Source organism: Mustela lutreola, chromosome 3 (assembly GCF_030435805.1).
Source record: "Mustela lutreola isolate mMusLut2 chromosome 3, mMusLut2.pri, whole genome shotgun sequence".
In the NCBI taxonomy this organism is placed as follows: Eukaryota; Metazoa; Chordata; class Mammalia; order Carnivora; family Mustelidae; genus Mustela; species Mustela lutreola.
Window position 1 is genome coordinate 141,385,752 of NC_081292.1, and position 21,366 is coordinate 141,407,117.

At 36.9% G+C, this 21,366-nt stretch overlaps 1 protein-coding gene across 2 annotated transcripts in view; it reads left to right on the top strand.

Moving 5' to 3' along the window:
- The window catches only part of OLA1 (Obg like ATPase 1), a 175,588-nt gene that overhangs the window by 18,007 nt on the left and 136,215 nt on the right, over nt 1-21,366 (top strand). The window contains exons 3-4 of one of the 2 annotated variants that reach the window (XM_059167009.1): nt 1,857-2,000; nt 6,160-6,287. In XM_059167009.1, coding sequence (XP_059022992.1) covers nt 1,857-2,000; nt 6,160-6,287 — 272 coding nt within the window. The remainder of the gene's footprint in view (nt 1-1,856; nt 2,001-6,159; nt 6,288-21,366) is intronic. The other variant, XM_059167010.1, reaches the window with a different exon arrangement.

The window sequence follows — 21,366 nt, forward strand, 5'->3', positions numbered from 1 at the left end:
TGGGCTCTTTGCTCAGCAGGGAGCCTACTTTCTTTCCCTCTGCTACTCCCCCTGCTTGTGAACACACACTCTTGAGCACTTTCTCTGTCTCTCTCTGACAAATAAATAAAATCTTTGAAAAAGGGAGAATAATAATTATTTATAATTCTACCATCCTGACATAACCGTTGCACTTTTTTGAATTTTCTTTCATTATCAAATTTGGTTCATATGCAGACATTTTTACATAATTAGGTCTAGCTAGAGTTAGCAAGTACCACCTTTATAATTCCCACATAATCCTTAGGTACTTCCTCAGTTCCTCCAGTTTAAAAAGAATATGTAAAGGTGAAAAAAAAAAGAATATGTAACAGTAATTTTCATTTTATGTCCACATGTGTGCATAGTTCTATTTTTGGAGCAAGAAAATTCACTATCGTGAATTCTCTGCTGTCCATATTAATGATGGAATTGGAAAATAGTACAGAACAGATCAACAAACCTTTAAAAATCCCATTTTGTTTCGGATTTTACTCATGATTTTTGGCACTGTAATGATCATATTTTAGAAATTTAGCTGTGGGTGCCTGGGTGGCTCAGTTGGTTAAGCATCCGACTCTTGAGCTCAGTTCAGGTCTTGATCTCAAGGTTGTCAGTTCAAGCCCTGCAGTGGGTTCCATACTTAGTGTGGAGCTTACTTTAAAAAAAAAGAAAGAAAAAAAGAAAAGTGTAGCTAGTGTTAATATGAGTTGGCATTCTCTGAGCATGTATTACCTGATAAGAATCAAATAATTAGAACATTAACAACAATTTATTATTATTACTATTATTATTTTAAATATTTATTTATTTGAGAGAGAGACAGAGATGGTGAGAGAAAGAGAGCACAAGCAGGGAGGAGAGAGAGAAGCAGACTCTTTGCTGAGCAGGGAGCTATACTCGGCTCCATCCCAGGACCCTGGGATCATGACTTGAGCTGAAGATAGATGCTTAACCTACTGAGCCACCCAGGCACCTTGACAATTTATTACTAATAGATTTTTTTCTCAACTTATTGTACCTTGTTTTTATTTTATTTATTATACCTTTGCTTTTTCTTTTAATAAATTTTTAAGCTTTTATTTATTTATTTATTTGTCAGAGAGAGAGAGAGAGAGCACAAGGAGGGAAGCAGCAGGCAGAGGGAGAAACAGGTTCCCTGCTGAGCAAGGAGCCCATGCAGGACTTGATCCCAGGACCCTGGGATCGTGACCTGAGCCAAAGGCAGATACTTAACCAACTGAGCCACCCAGGTGTTCCCACATTTTGATTTTTCATAATTCACAGTTCATTACTCCAGATTTAACAGTAATCTGTATTATTAACAATTAGTTAGGGAGTCTGAGCTCCAGCTTCCCATTTCCTGTTAGATAATTGGCATCTATTTCCCAATTCAGCATGCTTGGAAAGTGGTTGACCTAACTAAATGCACAACTCTGTACGTTTATGCTAAAGAAGATTATTTTAGATATGGTGAAGTGGTACTGCTACTACCAGGTACTTTAGGAGTAAAATACTTTTTATAGTGTGTGAAACTAGTTATTACTTATAACAAAGATTCTTCGGGAAAGTGCTTTTCAAATTTCAAATAGACTGAGACAGGAACATAACCTGATTATAAATCATGAGCCGTATTGTTGTAAATTTCATTCTTTTCCATTAGTAAAAAAGTTTGTTTCTGTTAGTAAATTTCATTCATTTCTGTTATTCTCCACCTTCCCTTCCCAGATTGCTTTTAAAATTATCCTGGGTCTTCTTTGAGCATTGAAATGAAAATGAGATAAGTTTTTCTCAGTGTTAACCTAAGAATTGATTGAAATTGTTTTTGTTTATTTTAGGAAATCTACCTTCTTCAATGTATTAACCAATAGTCAGGCTTCCGCAGAAAACTTCCCCTTCTGCACTATTGATCCTAATGAGAGCAGAGTACCTGTGCCAGATGAAAGGTTTGACTTTCTTTGCCAGTACCACAAACCAGCAAGGTAGGAAAATCTTTATGCCGTTGTTTATTTGTTGACCTTATGTAGACTGAGTAAAAATATGTAAGTGACATATTTACCATCACAGAGGGGGTTGCCTGGGTGGCTTAGTTGGTAGAAGATGCGTCTGCTGATCTTGGGTCAGATCTTGGTGAGTTTGAGGCCCATGTGTGGCATAGTTTACTTAAGAAAAATCACACAGAGTGTTTTTTTCTCCAAAATTAAAGTGTTATGGGCGATTGTAATGTAGAGAGCGTAGAGAAAGATGAGAAAGGATATATCTGGCTATTAACATTGCAGTTATTTTTTTCAAGGGAGTATGAAGGTGAGGGAGTCAGTAGCCTGTATTTATATCGTTTCATGCTTGTAAAATTATATATGTACATGTATATTCATAGGAAAATGTATGAAACTGTTGCACAGTTATCTTTGGGTAGTGGAAATTTTAGGTGGTTTTTACTTTTTTTCATTTATTTATTATTTATTATTAAAAAAATTTTACCTTACTGTAGTCTGTATTGTTTGAAGTTTTTGTAACAAGCATGTATTATATCTTTAATTAGAAAAAATAAAATAATACAGGTTCATTGTAGAAGTTCGGACAGGATGGAAATGTATAAAGACAAGAATAGAAACCACCTATACCTTGATAGCACAGGAATAAGTACTTTGGAGGTATATCCTTCCATATTTTTTCCTGAAGGTTTACACAATACTTACAAAAATTAGAATATATTTTTACTTGAGCTATTACTGATGTTTTTTCTAGATTAAAAAAATACAGATTTAAGTAATAATTTCTAATATAACTTTAATACCATATTATATGGATGTACAGTTTATTTCCCCATTTTTGAGAGTTTAGTTTGTCTTTAGTTTCTCACTATTTGAAATGTGCTGATGAATCCCAAGTTTCAGTCTCTTCTCTTAAAGTCTGCTGATCTACAGACATATCTAATTACCTTCTTGACATTGACACTTGGATGACTAAATAGGTGCCTCAGACTTGACATGTCCAAAATGGACCTCTTCATTTCATTCTCCCTTGTGCCAAGTTTGTTCTTCAGGACTTTCATAATTCAATAAATAGCACTGCTGTTTCCTCAGTTCCTCAAGTCAAATCCAAGTCCAAGATTTATTTTTGATTCTTCTCTTTCCTCACCCCTGTATCCAATCTATCAAAAATTCTTATGGGTTCTTCCCCCCCCCCCCCCGAAAGATTTTATTTATTTGTCAGAGAGAGAGAAAGCATAAGCAGGGGGAATGGCAGACAGAGGGAGAAGGCTACCCCTTGAGTAAGGAGCCCAATGCAGGACTCGATCCTAGGACCTTGGGATCATAACCTGAGCCAAAGGCAGATGCTTAACCAACTGAGCTACCCAGGCATCCCAATTCTTAAGAGTTCTAACCACAAAATATATACCAAATTTATTCACTTTTTCTACTCTCGTCCATCAGTGTGAGCATCCACTGATTTTTTTTGACGAATTAATTATTACATTGATGATTGCCACATGGTGATTTTGTAATTTCCTCATTTCTTCTTACTATTTGTTGACTGCCTACTGTAAGGAAGAGCTTTCTTGTCTTCATTTATTCATTCATGTGTTTGTTCATGGAAGTGTTGCTCAATTGGTTACGATATGTCAGTCATTGGAAATGGTTCAAGTTATATTCTTGAAATTGGCTCCTTAAACTGGCTTCTGTTTTCTTTTTGAAACCTTTTTTTATTTCTAAATTATTTGAAATTTATATAAAAAGATATAAAATTACCCATGGAATGCTTTGAAACCAAATTTCTTTGAACCTTAGAGAACGATGCAGACATGATGTCACATTGCATTTCAATTCTTAAATTTGTTTACTAACTACAGACATTCTTGTTCTTACTTTTTAAAGATTTTATTTATTTCAGAGAGAGGAAGAGTGAGAGAGAGCACATGAGCAGGGGCAGGGGCAGAAGGAGAGGGAGAAACAGGGAGCTCCACAGTGGGGAGCCTGATGCGGAGCCCAGGACTCTGGGATTATGGCCTGAGCTGAAACCAAGAGTTGGATGCGTAACTGCCTGAGCCTCCTATGTGCCCCCAGAATTCTCTTTCATTACCACAGTAAACCACCAAAATCAGGATATTAACATTGATGTAGTGTTATTATCTCATTCATAGATTCCATTTATATTTCTCCAGTTGTCCCATGAATGTGCTTATTTGTTTAGTTCCATTTTATGTTGCCAATCTCTTGACCCTGCTGTCTTGTTGGCTGATTTGGACACTGCTGGTTTAGTTCCCAGCTACTACTACTAGATGGCTCCCTGGCTGAGAAGCCTTGTACAGGCCCCGGCTATTGTGCTGCCTTTTCTCCCCACCCCGACTCTTTAGAAGTGGGCCCTTGTTACCACTAGACTGTGTGGTCATGTGACATTGCCAAGCTTTTTCAGAGACCTGAAGAGAACAACAATTGTAAAGCCCTTTGACGTCAAATTTGTTGAAATTTTAGGCAGTGAGGGAATTAATTTTTCAAAATTTCCCCTTTCCTTTGCTAATGAACATTGATTAAATGCTTTTGTGGAAATAAAAATATTGGATGGGAACCCATCTTCATTTTTTCTGTAACATAATTTGGCCTCTTTGTGGTTAAGCAAATAAAAAAATTGATAATTCATAGTACAATTGACCCTTGAACAGCATGGGTTTGAACTGTGCAGGTCCACTTAAACACACATTTTTTTACAGTGCAGTACTGTAAATTTATTTTTTCTTTCTTATGATTTTTCTTAATAACATTTTCTTTTCCTTGCTTACTTTATTTTTATATGTATATAACATATATACATACATTTTAATGAACTGTTTATGTTATTGGTAAGGCTTCTAGTCAGTAGTAAGCTATGAGTAGTTAAGTTTTTTTGGAGGAGTCAACAGTTATATGTGGATTTTCTCTTGTGTTGTTCAAGGGTCAACTGTCCTTTAATCTTCATATTTATATGGCCAACTGGTTTTCCTAACTTGGTTTCTAACTTGTGTTAACTATGCCTTTATTTTGAGCAAAGCAAAGGTTATTTTATATGTACCTCTATTTTTATTGCTATGCTGTAACTGGTTCACATCATTACGTGCATTTTTTTGTTCTATATAACCTACATGATGATTAAATGCAAATCCAGATATCCTGTGTTTGAATCCCAGTTTTGTCACCACTAGTTGAGTAATCCCCGGAATGTAAATAGATTTCTTAATTCCTCTCAGGCTCAATTTCCTCATCTTTAAAGTAGATATAATAAATAGCACTTACCTGATGGAGTTGTTTTGAACTTTGAAATGATGTGTGTAAATCACTAAGTCCAGTGCCTGTCACAAAGTATGTTGGCTCATTCTATAATAATTACTTTTTTTTTTTTTTAAAGATTTTATTTATTTATTTGACAGAGATCACAAGTAGACAGAAAGTCAGGCAGAGAGAGAGGAGGAAGCAGGCTCCCTGCCGAGCAGAGAGCCTGATGTGGGGCTTGATCCCAGGACCCTGGGATCATGACCTGAGCTGAAGGCAGAGGCTTTAACCCACTGAGCCACCCAGGCGCCCCTATAATAATTACTTTTTATCAGTATATTCTTAAAATGTTCTCCATTGCTTTTGTGTCTATATGCGTGGGCCAACAGAACTGCATAGTAAAATTAATGGTATGAGTTTTAGTTCTTTATAAGCACAATAAAAACCTCTACTTTGCTTTACAGCTTTCCTTCATTTTCCTAGGTAAGAAAGTCCTAAAGTATTAAAAGATTCTTTCTTTCTTTCTTTTTTATTTTTTTAAGATTTTATTTATTTATTTGACAGTGAGAGAGAGAGAGCACAAGCAGGAAGAGCAGCAGGCGGAAGGAGAGGGTGAAGCAGGCCTCCTGCTGAGCTGGGAACCTGATGCAGGACCCTGGGATCATGACCTGAGCCTCAGGCAGACGCTTAATCCACTGAGCCACCCAGGCACCCCTAAAAGATTATTTCTTATTTAATTTTTTTGGTATTCATTTATCAAATCATTATTGAGAGTCTTCTAAACATTGTTCTAGAAGGGAAATGATTACTTCATGTAAAATATTTTGGAAACCAATTTGGCTAATAAACAGGTTTTTAATACTATTTTATAATAAAACCGTCTTTTGTTTTTCAGCAAAATTCCTGCCTTTCTGAATGTAGTGGATATCGCTGGCCTTGTGAAAGGAGCTCACAATGGTCAAGGCCTGGGAAATGCCTTTTTATCTCATATCAGTGCCTGTGATGGAATCTTTCATCTAACACGTAAGTATATTTGTTTATTTAATTGATTCATTATATTCACTGTTTTCTTTCCATTCTTGCTCAAATAAAATTAGAAATGACGGATTTGTTTTGCTTTACAAGATGAATCATGGATTGATCTGCTAATTGTGACTTTAATGGTATTTAATATCATTTCCATATAAGAAGGCTTATTCCATAGCAAAGATGTGCTGTATTGATATTGTAATTGAATTTCGTCCCCTGTTCTGGATTAGATCCATTGGGAAGTGTTTCTATGTGGAAGTAATTTTGTTGATTATAAAGGCATTTTGAAATTTTCTTGTGGAACTTTTCTGCATTTTTGCTTACCATGTGTTGAGAAGGCCGAGTTAATAGAGGAGAGGATTCTGGTATTTCAGAGGAGAGAAAGGCATCCAGGTTATTTATTGAGATGAGAGGATTAAGGAGAAACTATAGATGAGCTAGTGCTGAATGGAGAGAGGGATATAAAGCAAGAGAAAAACTGGTAGAACTTTGTGTTAGTTTATGTTCTTTTGAGTGCAGACAGGAGCCAAGAGCATAGTAATTTTTTTTTTTTTGAGCATAGTAATTCTTTGACAGAAAGGTTCAGGTTTGGTTTAGGTTAAAGTTCAGATCAAGACTGCTCTGCACGGTATTGTAGTGAACAAATCAGTGCAAATGAAGGAAATGCAAGTTAGGAGTATAGGCCAGTTGTGTTCTGATTTAGTGTTTTGTTTGTTTCTGGTCCATGGCTAGATAACTATAACAGTTATAAATGAGCATTTAGAAAATTTTATAGCTGTTTGAGGAATTTTTTTGTCATTTGAATCTAATAAATTGTGCTAGTATTTTTGTAAGTTTTTAAAGAAATTCATTTTATTGTATTTTTTCCTAAAGATTATTTATTTATTTGACACAGAGAGCGTGCACAGGAGTGGTGGGGAAGAGAGAGCGAGAAAGAGAAGCAGGCTTTCAGGAGAGCCAGATGTAGGGTTTGATCCCAGGATCCTGGGATCATGACCTGAGCTGAAGGCATATGCCTAACCGACTGAGCCAACCAGGTGCTCCTATTTGTATTGTATTTAACAAAGGTCAACCACACATAGTTTGAGAAGGACTGATTTAGGTAGATACATATTGGGTGGAGGTATGGAGTGTTTGTGGTGCAGGTGAATAGGGTTATGGTTGGGTTGGGGTGGGAGGCGGGGAATTCTGTTATGTAGAGTAGTGCTACTTAAAGCCCTTGCACTGGTGAGAGCCTTTGTTTTCCTGACAGTTTCATTTTTTATTGGTTCTGGTGACTAATGAGAGTTTCAAAGAGAAGTGGAATCAAGTGTGCCTCCTGGGTTTCTGGACTGGGCCAACTGAATGACTCTTGATGCCATTTACTGACATGTTGAATGTAGAAGGACCAGCAAGTCTTGGGAGAGAGTTAATGAAGTCAGTTTGGGACAGTTTTGTTTTTTGAGAGAGAGAGTATGTGACAGAGCAGGGGGAGGGGTAGAGGGAGAGGTGGAGAGAATTCCAAACAGTCTCCACAGTCAGCGTGGAGTCTGATGAGGTGCTTGATCTCACAACCCTGAGATTATGACCTGAGCTGAAATCAAGAGTTGGATGCTGAACAGACTGAGCCACACAGGTGCCCCATTTGGGGACAGTTTTTTGAATTTGTGTACTTTGGATATCCAGATAAGAGATGTCTATAAGGAAGTAGGATTGATTGGGCAGGTGTGACAAGAGGATGGGGGTGAGTGAATTGATGTTATGGTGTGAGAAGGATTGAATAGATGGGTAGAATAAAGCTTAATGTAGGGTAGGAAGGAACATAGCAGAGGACTGAAAAATGGAAGGGTCTTGGATCTAATTACATGAGGAGGTTCAAGAACAGGTGAGCTGGTCAAAAGTGGGTGTGTGATTAGTGAGGGGTATTTGACTTAACATTTTCAGAGGTGGAGCTGTTCAGGGTGATGGTAAGACCCTGATGAGGCCTGAAACCATTAGTAAATGTAATCAAGTCTTTGGTTTGTTACCTGTTGTTCAATATTCATCTGATCTGTTTTTCTAACCCTTAGGGGGAAGAATGAATTTGGTTAGGAGTATACATACTTTATTGTATTTCATTCAGGCTAAAGCTATTGTAAAGAAAGGAGAAAAATCCATTTAAACTAGATACCCTTGGGGCGCTTGGGTGGCTCAGTGGGTTAAAGCCTCTGCCTTCAGTTCAGGTCATGATCCCAGGGTCCTGGGGTCGAGCCCTGCATTGGGCTCTCTGCTTGGCGGGGAGCCTGCTTCCCTTCCTCTCTCTCTGCCTGCCTGTCTGCTTACTTGGGGTCTCTGTCTGTCAAATAAATAAATAAAATCTTAAAAAGAAAGAAAGAAAGAAAGAAAGAAACCAGGGTATCTGGTTTATTTTTTTTTTTATAAGATTTTATTTATTTATTTGACAGGGGAGATCACAAGTAGGCAGAGAGAGAGGGGGAAGCAGGCTCCCTGCTGAGTGGATAGCCCTATGAGGGGCTCGATTCCAGGACCCTGGGATCATGACCTGAGCCGAAGGCAGAGGCTTAACCCTCTGAGCCACCTAGGCGCTCCTAGAGTTGTCTTTAAATTCTTTTTTTTTTTTTTTTTTTTTGAAAGATTTTGTTTATTTGAGAGAGAGACCGAGAGCATGAGCAGGTAAAGGAGCAGAGGGAGAAGTAGGCTCCCTGTTGAGCAGGGAGCTTGGGTGTGTAGGGTGTGGGGCCAGATCCAAGGACCCTGAGGTCATGACCTGAGCCCAAAGCAGCGGCTTAACAAATTGAGCCACCCAGGTTTCCCTAGAGTTCTCTTTAAAAATTTATCTTAGGGCTTTTCTTGTTGCCGAAGCACCTTAATAAGGTAATGAGAGATACTAGACAAAATGAAAGATTATCTTGTTCACAAGTAGGTAGATTTGGAGTTACACTTACCTTTTTAAGTGTGTTTTTAGAGTTACTAAATGCTGTTAGCTGTGGGTTCAGCTAGATAAACAAGTTTTTAATCTTTCAGTAAATGTGGGTTACTGAGGCAAAAGGTAGCATATAGTGATTCAGCAATTCCACACATCCTCCAGTGCTCATCACAAGTGTCCTTAGGGGCGCTTGAGGGGCTCAGTTGGTTAAGCGTCTGCCTGTTCAGTGGAGAGCCTGCTTCTTCCTCTCTCTCTGCATTTCTCTCTGCCTACTTGTGATCTCTCTCTTTCTGTGTCCAGTAAATAAATAAAATCTTAAAAGCAAACACACAAGCAAGTGTCTTCCTTAATCCCCATCACCTATTTCACCCCTATTTCATCCTCCCCACTCACCTCCCCTCTGGTAACCATCAGTTTATTCTGTTGTTAAGAGGCTCTTGGTTTGTCTCTTTTGTTTTTCCTTTGTTCATTTATTTCTTAAATCCCGCATATGAGTGAAATCATATGGTGTTTATCTTTCTCTGACTTATTTCACTTAGTGTTATATTCTCTAGCTCTGTCTGTGGTGTTACAGAAGGCAAGATTTCATTCTTTTTGATGGCTCAGTAATATTGCCTTGTAAAGGAGCTTTTACTATTGAAAGAGCCTGTGCCAGGGCTCCATGGAGTAGGAGTTGGGGGACTCAGATTAGATTACTGTGTTTGCATGCTTTTGTAAGTACCTGTCTAGATAGAATATGTTGTTTCTACTCATTTGTATTGCTAAAGGAAATACAGAAGTTTGAAGACTTTATCAAGTAGAAAGTCAGTAAAGGATTTTGATGGATTTTCTGCCATAAGAGTTCTTGTCTCTTGCATTTAGAATGTACCTGTCTCAATTTGCTTTTTCTGTGTTCATTAAACAAGATGCTGGGTCTTTAAAAACTTGTATTAATACTTAAAAATAGTGGCCTGTAAAATCATCTGTAAGCTCTATTGACAGGGGAGAATGCATGTACTTTTGTTTGTTAACTGTAATGTAAATTCTGCTTGGGCTAAGTTTATGACCAAGTACTTTTATAATGCAAAAAACCCCCTCAAAAACCAAAAAATCAAACTCTTAACTTGGAAAGTGTTAAATACATGCTGACTGAAACAAAACTTTTTGAAACAGAGCTTCTAATAGAATTAAGGTTAACTTGAAGAGTTGGTTTTCCCTGAAGACCTGAGATGGAGGGAGAAGGATTAAATGTGAGATAAGAATAAGGTTTTTATAAATTTAATGAATAAATTACCAGTTGAGGGAACCAAAACATAACACATTATGATGACACATTAATATAAGTACATTTTTTAATAAGTGACATTTTTACAAGTGAGATGAATCATTTAGAGGATTTTAAAGTAGACTTTAAGAGAGAATATCTATTGTAAAAATTTGTTGACAAATTTAGGCAAATTTTAACTAGATTACTTTATGAAAGTCCTTTTATTGTCTTTAAATTACTTCTTCTCCAAAGTAGTTGAATGTATCTAAGACATGATATCCATTTTGAATCTTTTTTTGCAGGTTGGAAAAAAATTTCAGAAACAGTTTCAGCAGCTTAGGAAATGAGTGTGATGGGTTGTAGGTGGGGGAAGGGGAGCCCAGTTTGGTAGGCTGTCCTTGTGGCATTGTCAGTCCTTTCTTGAGTATAGGGTTTACATGGAAGTAGAATTGGTAAGAGCTTGAAGTTCCTAATTTCAGTAAGCAAAGTTCCAAAATACCTAGCACTTATTTTATGACTGAAAATAATGTGCTATTTATTGTGCTGGAATTTCTAGGATGTTAGATATATGTTGAGTTAATCATACTAAAAAAAAATTCATACACGTTTTTAGGTTTTCTACCTCTTTGCGTGGCCTATTCTTCTTCAGGTGATTGAACAAAACAAACTAATCATTAACTTTAAAGGATTTCTTTTTTTAATTTTCTATGCTTGTGTTGTTTGAATGAGCATTCAGTATTGACACACAGAATGCCACAAAAATTGGATTTCAGTTGAACTAATTCCATACAAAAATACTTGCAGTTTTTAGTGCAATTTATTTTTATGACATCACAGAGGATAAACTTTATGTGAGAAATGAATATGAGAGGCTAATTTAATTACCTTCAACATAGAAACTTTACCTCCTATGTTCTTATGTATTTTATATTTGATATCCTTTCATGAAAGGATAAAGGGTTATAATTGAAATTAGGGGAAAAAAGAGTAAATATAAATAAATATAAAGTAAAGATAAAATATCTCTGAGATTTTGTTGTGGATCACAATTTGAGGAATGCTAACCAAACCTAAAGTCTATTTTTATTTTAACAAAGATACAGTACTTGAAGCCCTATACAAATATTAACTCATTTATTCCTTTTAACACCTCTGTAAGAATAGGTACTATTATTATCCTCATTTTGAAATGAGGAATCCAAAGAGTAGAGGAATTATAGTATTTGCCCAAGATTATGTGGCTAGTAATGGTTAGAAATCAGATTTTATTTTATTTTTTAAATTTTTATAATGAAGTTTATTTTTTATCCCTTTTTAAAATTTAAATTCAGTAAATTAACACATAATGTATTAACAGTTTTAGAGGTAGAGGTCAATGATTCATCAGTCTTATGTAATATCTAGTGCTCATTATATCCATGCCCTCCTTAATGTTCATCACCCAATTACCCCATCCCCCCGCCTCCTTCCCTACAACAATCCTCTGTTTGTTTCCTATAATTAAGAGTCTCTTACAGTTTGTCTCTCTCTCTGATTTAATCTTGTTTTATGTTTTCCTCTCTTCCACTACATCCTTTGTTTTGTTTCTTTTTTTAAAGAGTTTATTTATTTATTTGACAGACAGATCACAAGTAGGCAGAGAGGCAGGAAGAGAGAGAGGAGGAAGCAGGCTCCCTGCTGAGCAGACAACCACATGTGGGGCTCGAGACCAGGACCCTGGGATCATGACCCAAGCCATAGGCAGAGGCTTTAACCCACTGAGCCACCCAGGTGTCCCCTTTGTTTTGTTTCTTAAATTCTACATATCAGTGATATCATATGATAGTTATCTTTCTCTGATTGACTTAAATACCCTCTAGTTCCATCCATGTTGTTGCAAATGGAAAGACTTCTTTTTTTTTGATGGCTGCGTAGTACTCCAAGAAATCAAATTTTTAAACTCAGTTCTAATTACAAAGTCCTTACTCTGTGTTGGACTAGTCTGTTAATTTATGTTGAGAATTATCAATGCAAATAACTCTTTTTTTTTTTTTTTTTTTTAAATCACAAACATTTTTATTCGTCTTTGAGCTCTTGAAACTTTTTCATCTGTGGACCCACTTTGAGAAACACTTATGTAAATTCCAGAGTAGTTGCATCAAAATTTGTCAGTTCTAGATCAAGCAGTTTTTCATTTTCTTTTTTTTTAAGATTTTATTTATTTATTTTAGAGAGAGAGAGAGCGCACACGCAAAAGCAGGGAGAGGAGAGGGACAGAGAAGGAGAGGGAGAAGCAGGCTCCCTGCTGTGCAGGGAGCCTGACATGGGCCTCAGTCAATGGACCCCAGGATCATGATCCGAGCTGAAGGCAGATGGATGGTTAAATGAGCCACCCAGGTCAAGCATTTTTCTAATGATGCTAAATTATATAATAAAAAGGCAGTGGAATATTATTTTATAAATTACTAAAGGGTATGGGATGACTTTATTTCGAGAAACAGATTTATGTGGCTTGGATTCTAGGTATACATGATGCAGACTCAACGCTTTTCGTAACAAAGGTAACAAAACATATTTCAGAAAAGAGATAACATATTCAGGTTTACTCTCACACATTCTTCTGGTATTTTCACTTTGATTTATGAAGGGAATAAATAGACAAGTGATCAGTAACCAAGGTCCTGGCAGTATCTGTAGGCAGCTTTCATTAATCTTTTAGATGGTAACTTCTTTTTGGAGGTTGTGTGGAGCTCACATGTAACAACTGACGGTGTGACTAATGTGATGTGTTCTTTGTTTATAGCAATCCTGTAGGGAAGGGAATATGCCTGTTTTAAAGATGAGAAAATGGAGGCTTAAAGAGACTAGGAAACTAGGCCATAATTTACCTAACTGATGAGCAGGAGAGCTGTGATTTGAATTCAGGTCTGCCTGAAATGATGCGGCTGGCAGTGCTTAAAAATCTACAGGTAGTTGGATAGTTATTTTTTTGAGATATATATTCTTTTCTTTGGCCTGAGTGTCAAACTGTTTTTGAATGTTGGTCATGTGCTAAATAATCATTCTCCTACTTAATTGTTTCCCACCCCCAAAGTATCTTGAATGTTTGAAATTATGCAGAAATTTTTTCTTGGATCAGCTGTGTGTGTGTGTGCGCGCGCACGCGTGTGTGTGTGTCTGCCTGTCTGCCGCCTTTCCTTTCCTTCCTTCCTTCCTTCCTTCTTTCCTTCCTGATATATAGTTGATAAGTTGTGTTATTCTTTAGCTGACTGTTTTTCAGATTTTTTGAGTCACATAGAACATATTTTAATGGTTTATGTGATTTTGAAAAGTGGGAATTTTCAGACTAGGAACCCAGAAATGGACCCTCAACTTGTGGTCATCTAATCTTTGACAAACCGGTAAAGAATATGCAATAGAAAAAGGACAGTCTCTTCAACATGTGGTATTGGGAAAATTGAGCAGCCACATGTAGAAGAATGGACCAGTCTCTTATACCATACACAAAAATAGACTCAAAATGGATGAAAGACCTAAATGTGAGATAGGAATCCATCAAAATCCTAGAGGAGAACACAGGCAGCAACCTCTGTGACCTTGGCTGCATCAACTTCTTGCCAGACACATCTCCAAAGGCAAGGGAAACAAAAGCAAAAATGAAATGTTGGGACTTCATCAAGATAAAAAGCTTTGCACAGTAAAGGAAATAGTCAACAAAACTAAAAGGCAAACCTATGGAATGCAAGAAGATACTTGCATATGTCTTATCAGGTAAAGGGCTAGTATCCAAGATCTATAAAGAATTTATCAAACTTAACACCCCAAAACAAATAATCCAGTCAAGAAATGGGTAGAAGACATGAACAGACAGTTTTACAAAGAATACATGGTTGTACAAATGACCAACAGACACATGAAAAAATGTTCAGCATCATTTGGCATCAGGGAAGTACAAATCAAAACCACAATGACATAGTACCTCACACTGGTCAGAATGGCTAAAATAAACAACTTGGGAAATGTCAGATGTTGGCCAGGATGCGGAAAAAGGGGAACCTCCTACACTACTGGTGGGAATGCAAGCTGGTGCAGCCACTCTGGAAAACAGTATGGAGGTTCCTCAAAAAGTTAAAAATAGAACTACCCTGGGGCGCCTGAGTAGCTCAGTCAGTTAAGTATCTGCCTTTGGCTCAGATTGTGATCCCACAGTCTTGAGATAGAGACCCACATCTGGCTCCCCATTCGGTGAGAGCGTCTGCTTCTCCCTTTGCCGCTTCTCCTCCACTCATGCTCTGTCTCTCGCTTTCTCTCTCTCAAATAAATAAATAAAATAAAATAAAATAAAATAAAAAAATAGAACTACCCTATGATCCAGCAATTGTATTACTAGGTATTTATCCAAAGGATGCAAACATAGTGATTCAAAGGGGCACATGTACCCCAGTGTTGATAGCAGCAATGTCCACAATAGCCAACTATGGAAAGAGCCCAGATGTCCATTGACAGATGAATGGATAAAGAAGATGTGGTGTTTGTATATACACACACATACATATACATACACATACACATTGGAATATTACTCAGCCATCAAAAAGCATGAAATCTTGTCATTTGCAATGACATGGATGGAACTGGAGGGTATCTTGCTAAGCAAAATAAGTCAATCAGAAAACAACAAAAACCATGTGATTTCACTCATATGTGGAGTTTAAGAAACAAAAAGGGAAAAGGAAGAGAAAAATAAGATAAAAGCAGAGAGGGAGCCAAGCATAAGAGACTCTTAACTCTAGGAAATAAACAGGGTTGCTGGAGGGGAGCGGGGAGGGAGTGGGATAACTGGGTGATGGGCATTAAGGAGGGCACTTGATGTGTAATGAGCACTGGGTGTTACATGCAACTGATGAATCACTAAATTCTGAAACTGATAGTACACTATGTTAACTCAATTGAATTTAAATTTTTAAAAAAGTGGGAATTTCTCCCTATTTTTGATATAATTGGCATCCATTTTGAATAAACTGCTCTGAATAACTATGATTGTTTCCTTTGCTAATGATGTAATTTTAACTGTAGAACAGAAATTCTTTCCTCTGTGAATAGTCTTTTTAAATTTCTTTTTAACTTTTGGTTTTTCTTACTGGACTTTACCATTGAGAAAGAAAAGTAACAGTTTCTGGTGTTTGAAGAAACACTAGGAATTAACATTCTAAAAGTTATTTAATGGAGCTCTTTCAGCTTTGCTGTGGAGACAAGATGACAAAGAGGACATCATTGTTTGGAAAGCATCTAAATAAGAGTCACACATTGTGCCACTGCTGTGGCTTGAAGACCTATCACCTTCAGAAGTCCACTGTGGCAAATGTGGCTATCCTGCCAAGTGTAAGAGAAAGTATAACGAGTGCCAAAGTTAAAAGATGAAATACCACTGGGACCAGTCAAATGAGGCACTGGGACCAGTCAAATGAGGCACCTAAAAATTGCGTACAGCAGATTTAGGCATGGATGCCATGAAGGAACAACACCTAAGCCCAAGAGGGTGGCTGTTGCAGTATCCACTTCACCTTCAGGATTCCAGCGATTAGTCACACATAAACGTTCTGATTTATTTAATTTAAAAAAATATTTTATTTATTTATTTATTTTTGAGAGAGAGAGAGAGAGAGCACGGGGGTGTAAGAGGTGGAAGGTCTGAGGGAGAGGCGGACTCCCTGCTGAGTCGGACATGGGACTTGATCCGAGGACCCTGGGATCATGACCTGAGCCGAATGAAGGCTTAACCAACTGAGCCACCCAGGCACCCAAATGGTCTATTTCAAAAAAATAAAAAAAGTTATTTAATGGATTAACTGCTTTTGAAAATCAAATAGGTATCCATTATACTTAGTGTATACCACTTTTATGGGAAATTTTGTTATGAACAGCTGTTGTGAAAAGCTAAATACTATTAAAAATTTTTTTGAAACTCATCTACATTTCCTTAACAGGTTATTAATATAAGCTGAAGGAGCTTTTTAATTTTTTTAGTTCAAAAATTTTTATCTAGTTATCTGTTTATTTATTTATTTACAAGAAAGCTCTGTGCCCAGTGTGGGGCTTGAACTCACTACCCTGAGATCAAGAGTGTATGCTCTACCAACTGAACGAACCTCTGAAGGTGCTTTTTTAAAATTTAAAATTTATAACAAACAAAACCTAAGCCTTCATTTACTTTGGAGCAGAAATGCAAGTATATGATGTTTAGGATGTGCTTTTCAAAATGGTACCTTAAAAATTAGTTATTGGTTAAATTATAGTAAAGATAATAATGGAAGGGAAACAAATCAGAACCATGTTAGCATAATGCAACTATTTTTCTGCATTTCAGTCTGGTATTTGAAGTAGAAAGAGTGTGGGTTTTGGAATCACAAACCTGAAAGTGACTATCAGCCCACTTTCTAGCTATATAATTGTGGAAAAGTAACACTGGGTCTTTGAACTTCATTTTCTCATGTAAAGTGGGGATCGTAATACTACACTTAACTTATTTTGGAGTTTGCAGATCATTCTATGTCAGTGTGTATAGACTTATTTTAATGTTGCTACATTGGTTTTTTTTTTTTTGGTGAAAATACATTTTAAATTTCAACATATTTTTTTCATTAAAAATTTTTTTTACGGTAACATATATATAAAATAAAATTTATGTTTTAGCCATCTTTAAGTGTTCAGGTCAGTGGCATATAGTACATTGACATGTTGTGCGACCATCATCAGCATCCATCTCCACAACTTTTTCCATCATCCTGAGCTGAAGCTCCATACCCATTAAATAACTTCCACTTCCTTCCTTCCCCAGTCCCTAGCAGCTACCTTTCTATTTTCTACCTCTGAATCTGACTACTCTAGGTACCTCATATAAATAGAATCATACAGTATTTGTCTTCTGTGGTTGGTCTATTTCATATTTCATTGCTGTGTCCTTGTCCACTGTATGGAAATACCAGAGTTCATTGAAGTACTTCATTAAAATAAATGTGGGCATTTATTTGTTGTCCCAGCTTCATTGAGATGCAATAGACATACAACATTGTATGAGTTTAAGGTATACAATATGAAGATTTGATACACTTATATATTTTGAAATGATTACTGCAATAAGGTTAATTAACACATCTGTCACCTCCCATAATTATCTTTTTTTTTTTTTTTAATGTGGTGAGAACACCTAAGATGTACTTTTAGCCATTTCCACAGTATAGTGTTGTTAATTCTAGTCACCATGCTGTACATTAGATCTGTAGATCGTACTCATAACTCAAATGTTTGTGCCCTTTGAATAGCATCTCTCCATTTCCCCCACCCCAGTCCTAGAAAATCCAGTCTACTCTGTTTCTCTGAGTTCAGCATTTTTAGATTCCACATAAAAACTAGATCATACTGTATTTTTCTTCCTTTGTGTGCCTTACAATTCACTTAGCATAATGTATGGGCATTTGTTATTTCTGATTTTTTTTAATTGCAGAGAATATTGCTAAGGGACATTATTTTATAGGCTTCTCTTTGGTACATGTCTGGGTACTTCTTTAAGGGATATGCCTGGAAGTGGAATTACTAAGCCAAAGGGTATATACATTTAGAATTCTAACAGATACACCCAAATTCTACCCTTCCGTTCCATGGGATATTGATATTTTAAAATCTTTATTTTTTGGTAATTTTAGATAAGTTTTACACTGGAATAGATAAAATGCTTATATGATTACAAGAGAAAATTGACATCCCACCCAGGCAGTTGGTTAAGCAACTGCCTTCGGCTCAGGTCCGCCACGCCTTCCTCACGCGCCTGGCGCTCTTTTTTTTTTTTTTTTTTTTTAAGATAAGGCACTTTGTTTTTAATTCTATCCGTTTCTTCAGAATTAATCAAGGTCTGGGGTCCTCTGGTAATTGGAAGTTGTGCTGACTGCAGCTAATGGGTCGACCACGTGCTCAGGAAGGCGTCAGAGTGCCACGGTCCTGAGCAGACTCCTCGGTACCCACCTGGCATGGTGCCTCCACAGGCACAGCAAGCTGTCTTCTGGCCTCCACTGGAGCAGAACGTGCAGCAGTGAAACATTCTGATAGTTTTGTTTTGCCTTCATAAGTAAAGGCATTTATTTGCTTCTTGTGTTATTTTTTAGAGCAAGGGTTGGAAAACTTTTCTTTAGTGGCCCAAGTAGATATTTTGCTCTCTTGCATGTTTTTCCTCTGAATTTTACATTTTACTTTAAAAATGTAAAAATTAGGGCACCTGGGTGGCTCAGTGGGTTAAGCCTCTGCCTTCGGCTCAGGTCATGATCTCAGGGTCCTGGGTTCGAGGCCCGCATCGGACTCTCTGCTCAGCAGGAAGCTTGCTTCCTCCTCTCTCTCTCTGCCTGCCTGTCTCCTTGTGATCTCTCTGTGTCAAATAAATAAATAAATAAAAATTAAAAAAAATTATTGTTAGCACTAAGAGTCATACTAAAATAGGACTTAAGCTGGGTGCTTGGGTGGCTCAGTTGGTTAAGCAACTGCCTTCGGCTCAGGTCATGATCCCAGAATCCCGGGATCGAGTTCCTCATCGGGCTCCCCACTCCATGGGGAGTCTGCTTCTCCCTCTGAATTTCTCCCCTCTCATGCTCTCTCTCTCTCTCTCTCAAATAAATAAATAAAATCTTTAAAACAAAACAAAACAAAGCAATTTCTTAAAGAAAAGGATATAAGCTTTATTTATTTTTTTAATTTTTAATTTTTTATTAACATGTAATGTATTATTAGCCCCAGGGGTACAGGTCTGTGAATCACCAGATTTACACACTTCACAGCACTCACCATAGCACATACCCTCCCCAAAGGACATAAGCTTTAATTTGTTGACCTTTGTTTTAGAGTTCTTTATGCAGTACAGATACATGTGAATATATTAATTATATGTGTTGTCCATGTTGAAAATGTTTTTATCAATCTTTTCATTTGATTTCTTTTATTGCTTTTATTCTTAGAAAGTTCTTATCTTCCCCGTGATTAGGTAAATATTAACAACTGTTTTCTTCTAGTTTATTTTTCTTCTTTTTGAAATATGGATGCAGGTGCCTGGGTGGCTCAGATGGTTGGGTGTGTGCCTTTGGCTTGGGTTGTGATCCCAAGGTGCTGGGATTGGGTCCCGCATCGGGCTCCCTACTCAGTGGGGAACCTGTTTCTCCCTCTCCCTCTTCCTGTCTCTCTCTCATGAATAAATAAATAAAATCTTAAAGAAAAAAAGAAATATGGACGTATTTGTACACTTGTATACACTTATATAAGCAGCATGTAGATCAAAGTATAGAAAATTTGTGTCACTCTTCTTAGTTTCCCACTCAGGGTAATCACTATCCTGACTTCCATCATCACTGATTATGTTTGCATATTCTTTTCTTTTCTTTCTTTTTTTTTTTTAAATAGGGAGAGGAAGAGGGGGGCAGAGGGAGAGGGGCATGGAGCCCGACACAAGGCTCAATCTCATAACCCTGATATCATGACCTGAGCCAAAATAAGAGTCAGACACTAAGCCATCCAGGTGCCTCCATGTTTGCATGTTCTTGAACTTCATATAAATGTAATCGTATATTCTGTGTTCTTTTGTGCCTTCCTCCTTTCAGCATAATGCCTGTGAGATTCAGCCCTATTGTGTATTGGCATTGATAGTTTGTAATTTTGTTAAGTCAGAAATTTGCATTTTATTCACTTCAGTGCTGATATGCAGGATTATGTCACTTAGTTAACAGTTGATTCTTTAGCAACTACATGTCAATACACTGAATGGATCTGAGTGGGAAGAAGTTTGGGGAAAAAAGAACAAGTGGAATTTGTAGTATTTCATGGAGGAAATAATAAGGACTAGATTTCAGAAAACTGTCAGCTGAAGAGAAAAGTAAATTTGAGAGACTTCGTGAAGAAGGGATAGGACTTAACGGTAGGCTTTTTTTTTTTTTTTTTTTTTTTTTTACATCTCCTATTCAGGAAGTTCTCCTGATATTAGACTGTTTGACAAAGATTCAATATAGAATAGGGGAAACAGCAACCATCTTATGATAAGGAAATGCTTTTGAAATTCATACATGTAGTAACTTCTGATAACATGTTTTGTTAGGAAAATGATTAAGTTTTTCACTAGAGTTTAGTGAGTCAGTGTGACTTATTTTTATCAATTTTTAGAAGCAGTGTGACTTCCTTTTGTTAGGTGTTTAAAGCTTTGAATATGATGAGGCTATTGAGTTCACTGCATCCTTGGCTTTTCAAAGCTGACAGAAGTTTTGAAGTGGTATTTCAACAGGAAGCTAAGGCATTTGTGTGTTACGTGAAGGACAGGCAGCACTTCGGCATTATCACTGCACCTACTGTTAAGATATTTATAGACAGGTGCTTAGAGATATGAGCTTATAGGCTAGAAACAAGAGTTCTGCTTTCTGAGCTACAGTTTTGTTCCCAATTTAGAAACATACAGGAGGTTCAGGTTTATAGAAATGTTAATTATAAAGGATATGATCATTTATGTTGTTGTTATGTTATGTTACGTTGTTTGATGATCTTCAGCTAAATTGGTATGTGTGTGCACAAATGTGTTTGCGTGATATTGGTGGTAATGGTGGACGTGCGAGATTTAGTGTCCTGTTCCTTCTGGAGTTCTCTTCTCCAGTTGCTTGTTCATTATTTTCTCTGTGTGAATTTATTTTGAACTCTCTGTGTGAACTTTAGTTCTGTTTATTATTTTGTTTTGCTGACTTCTAAAAGGAATTTTAACTGTCTTACAATAAAAGACAAATACATTAAAACAACAGGAAAGTGATGAAAGCCATTAATGAAGAATGAGAATTAAAGGGAATAGGGTGGCTGGATGGTCAGGAGCCTAGGTACACAGTAAACACATAACCCGTGCCGAATAACATACTGACATTGAGAGGAAATTT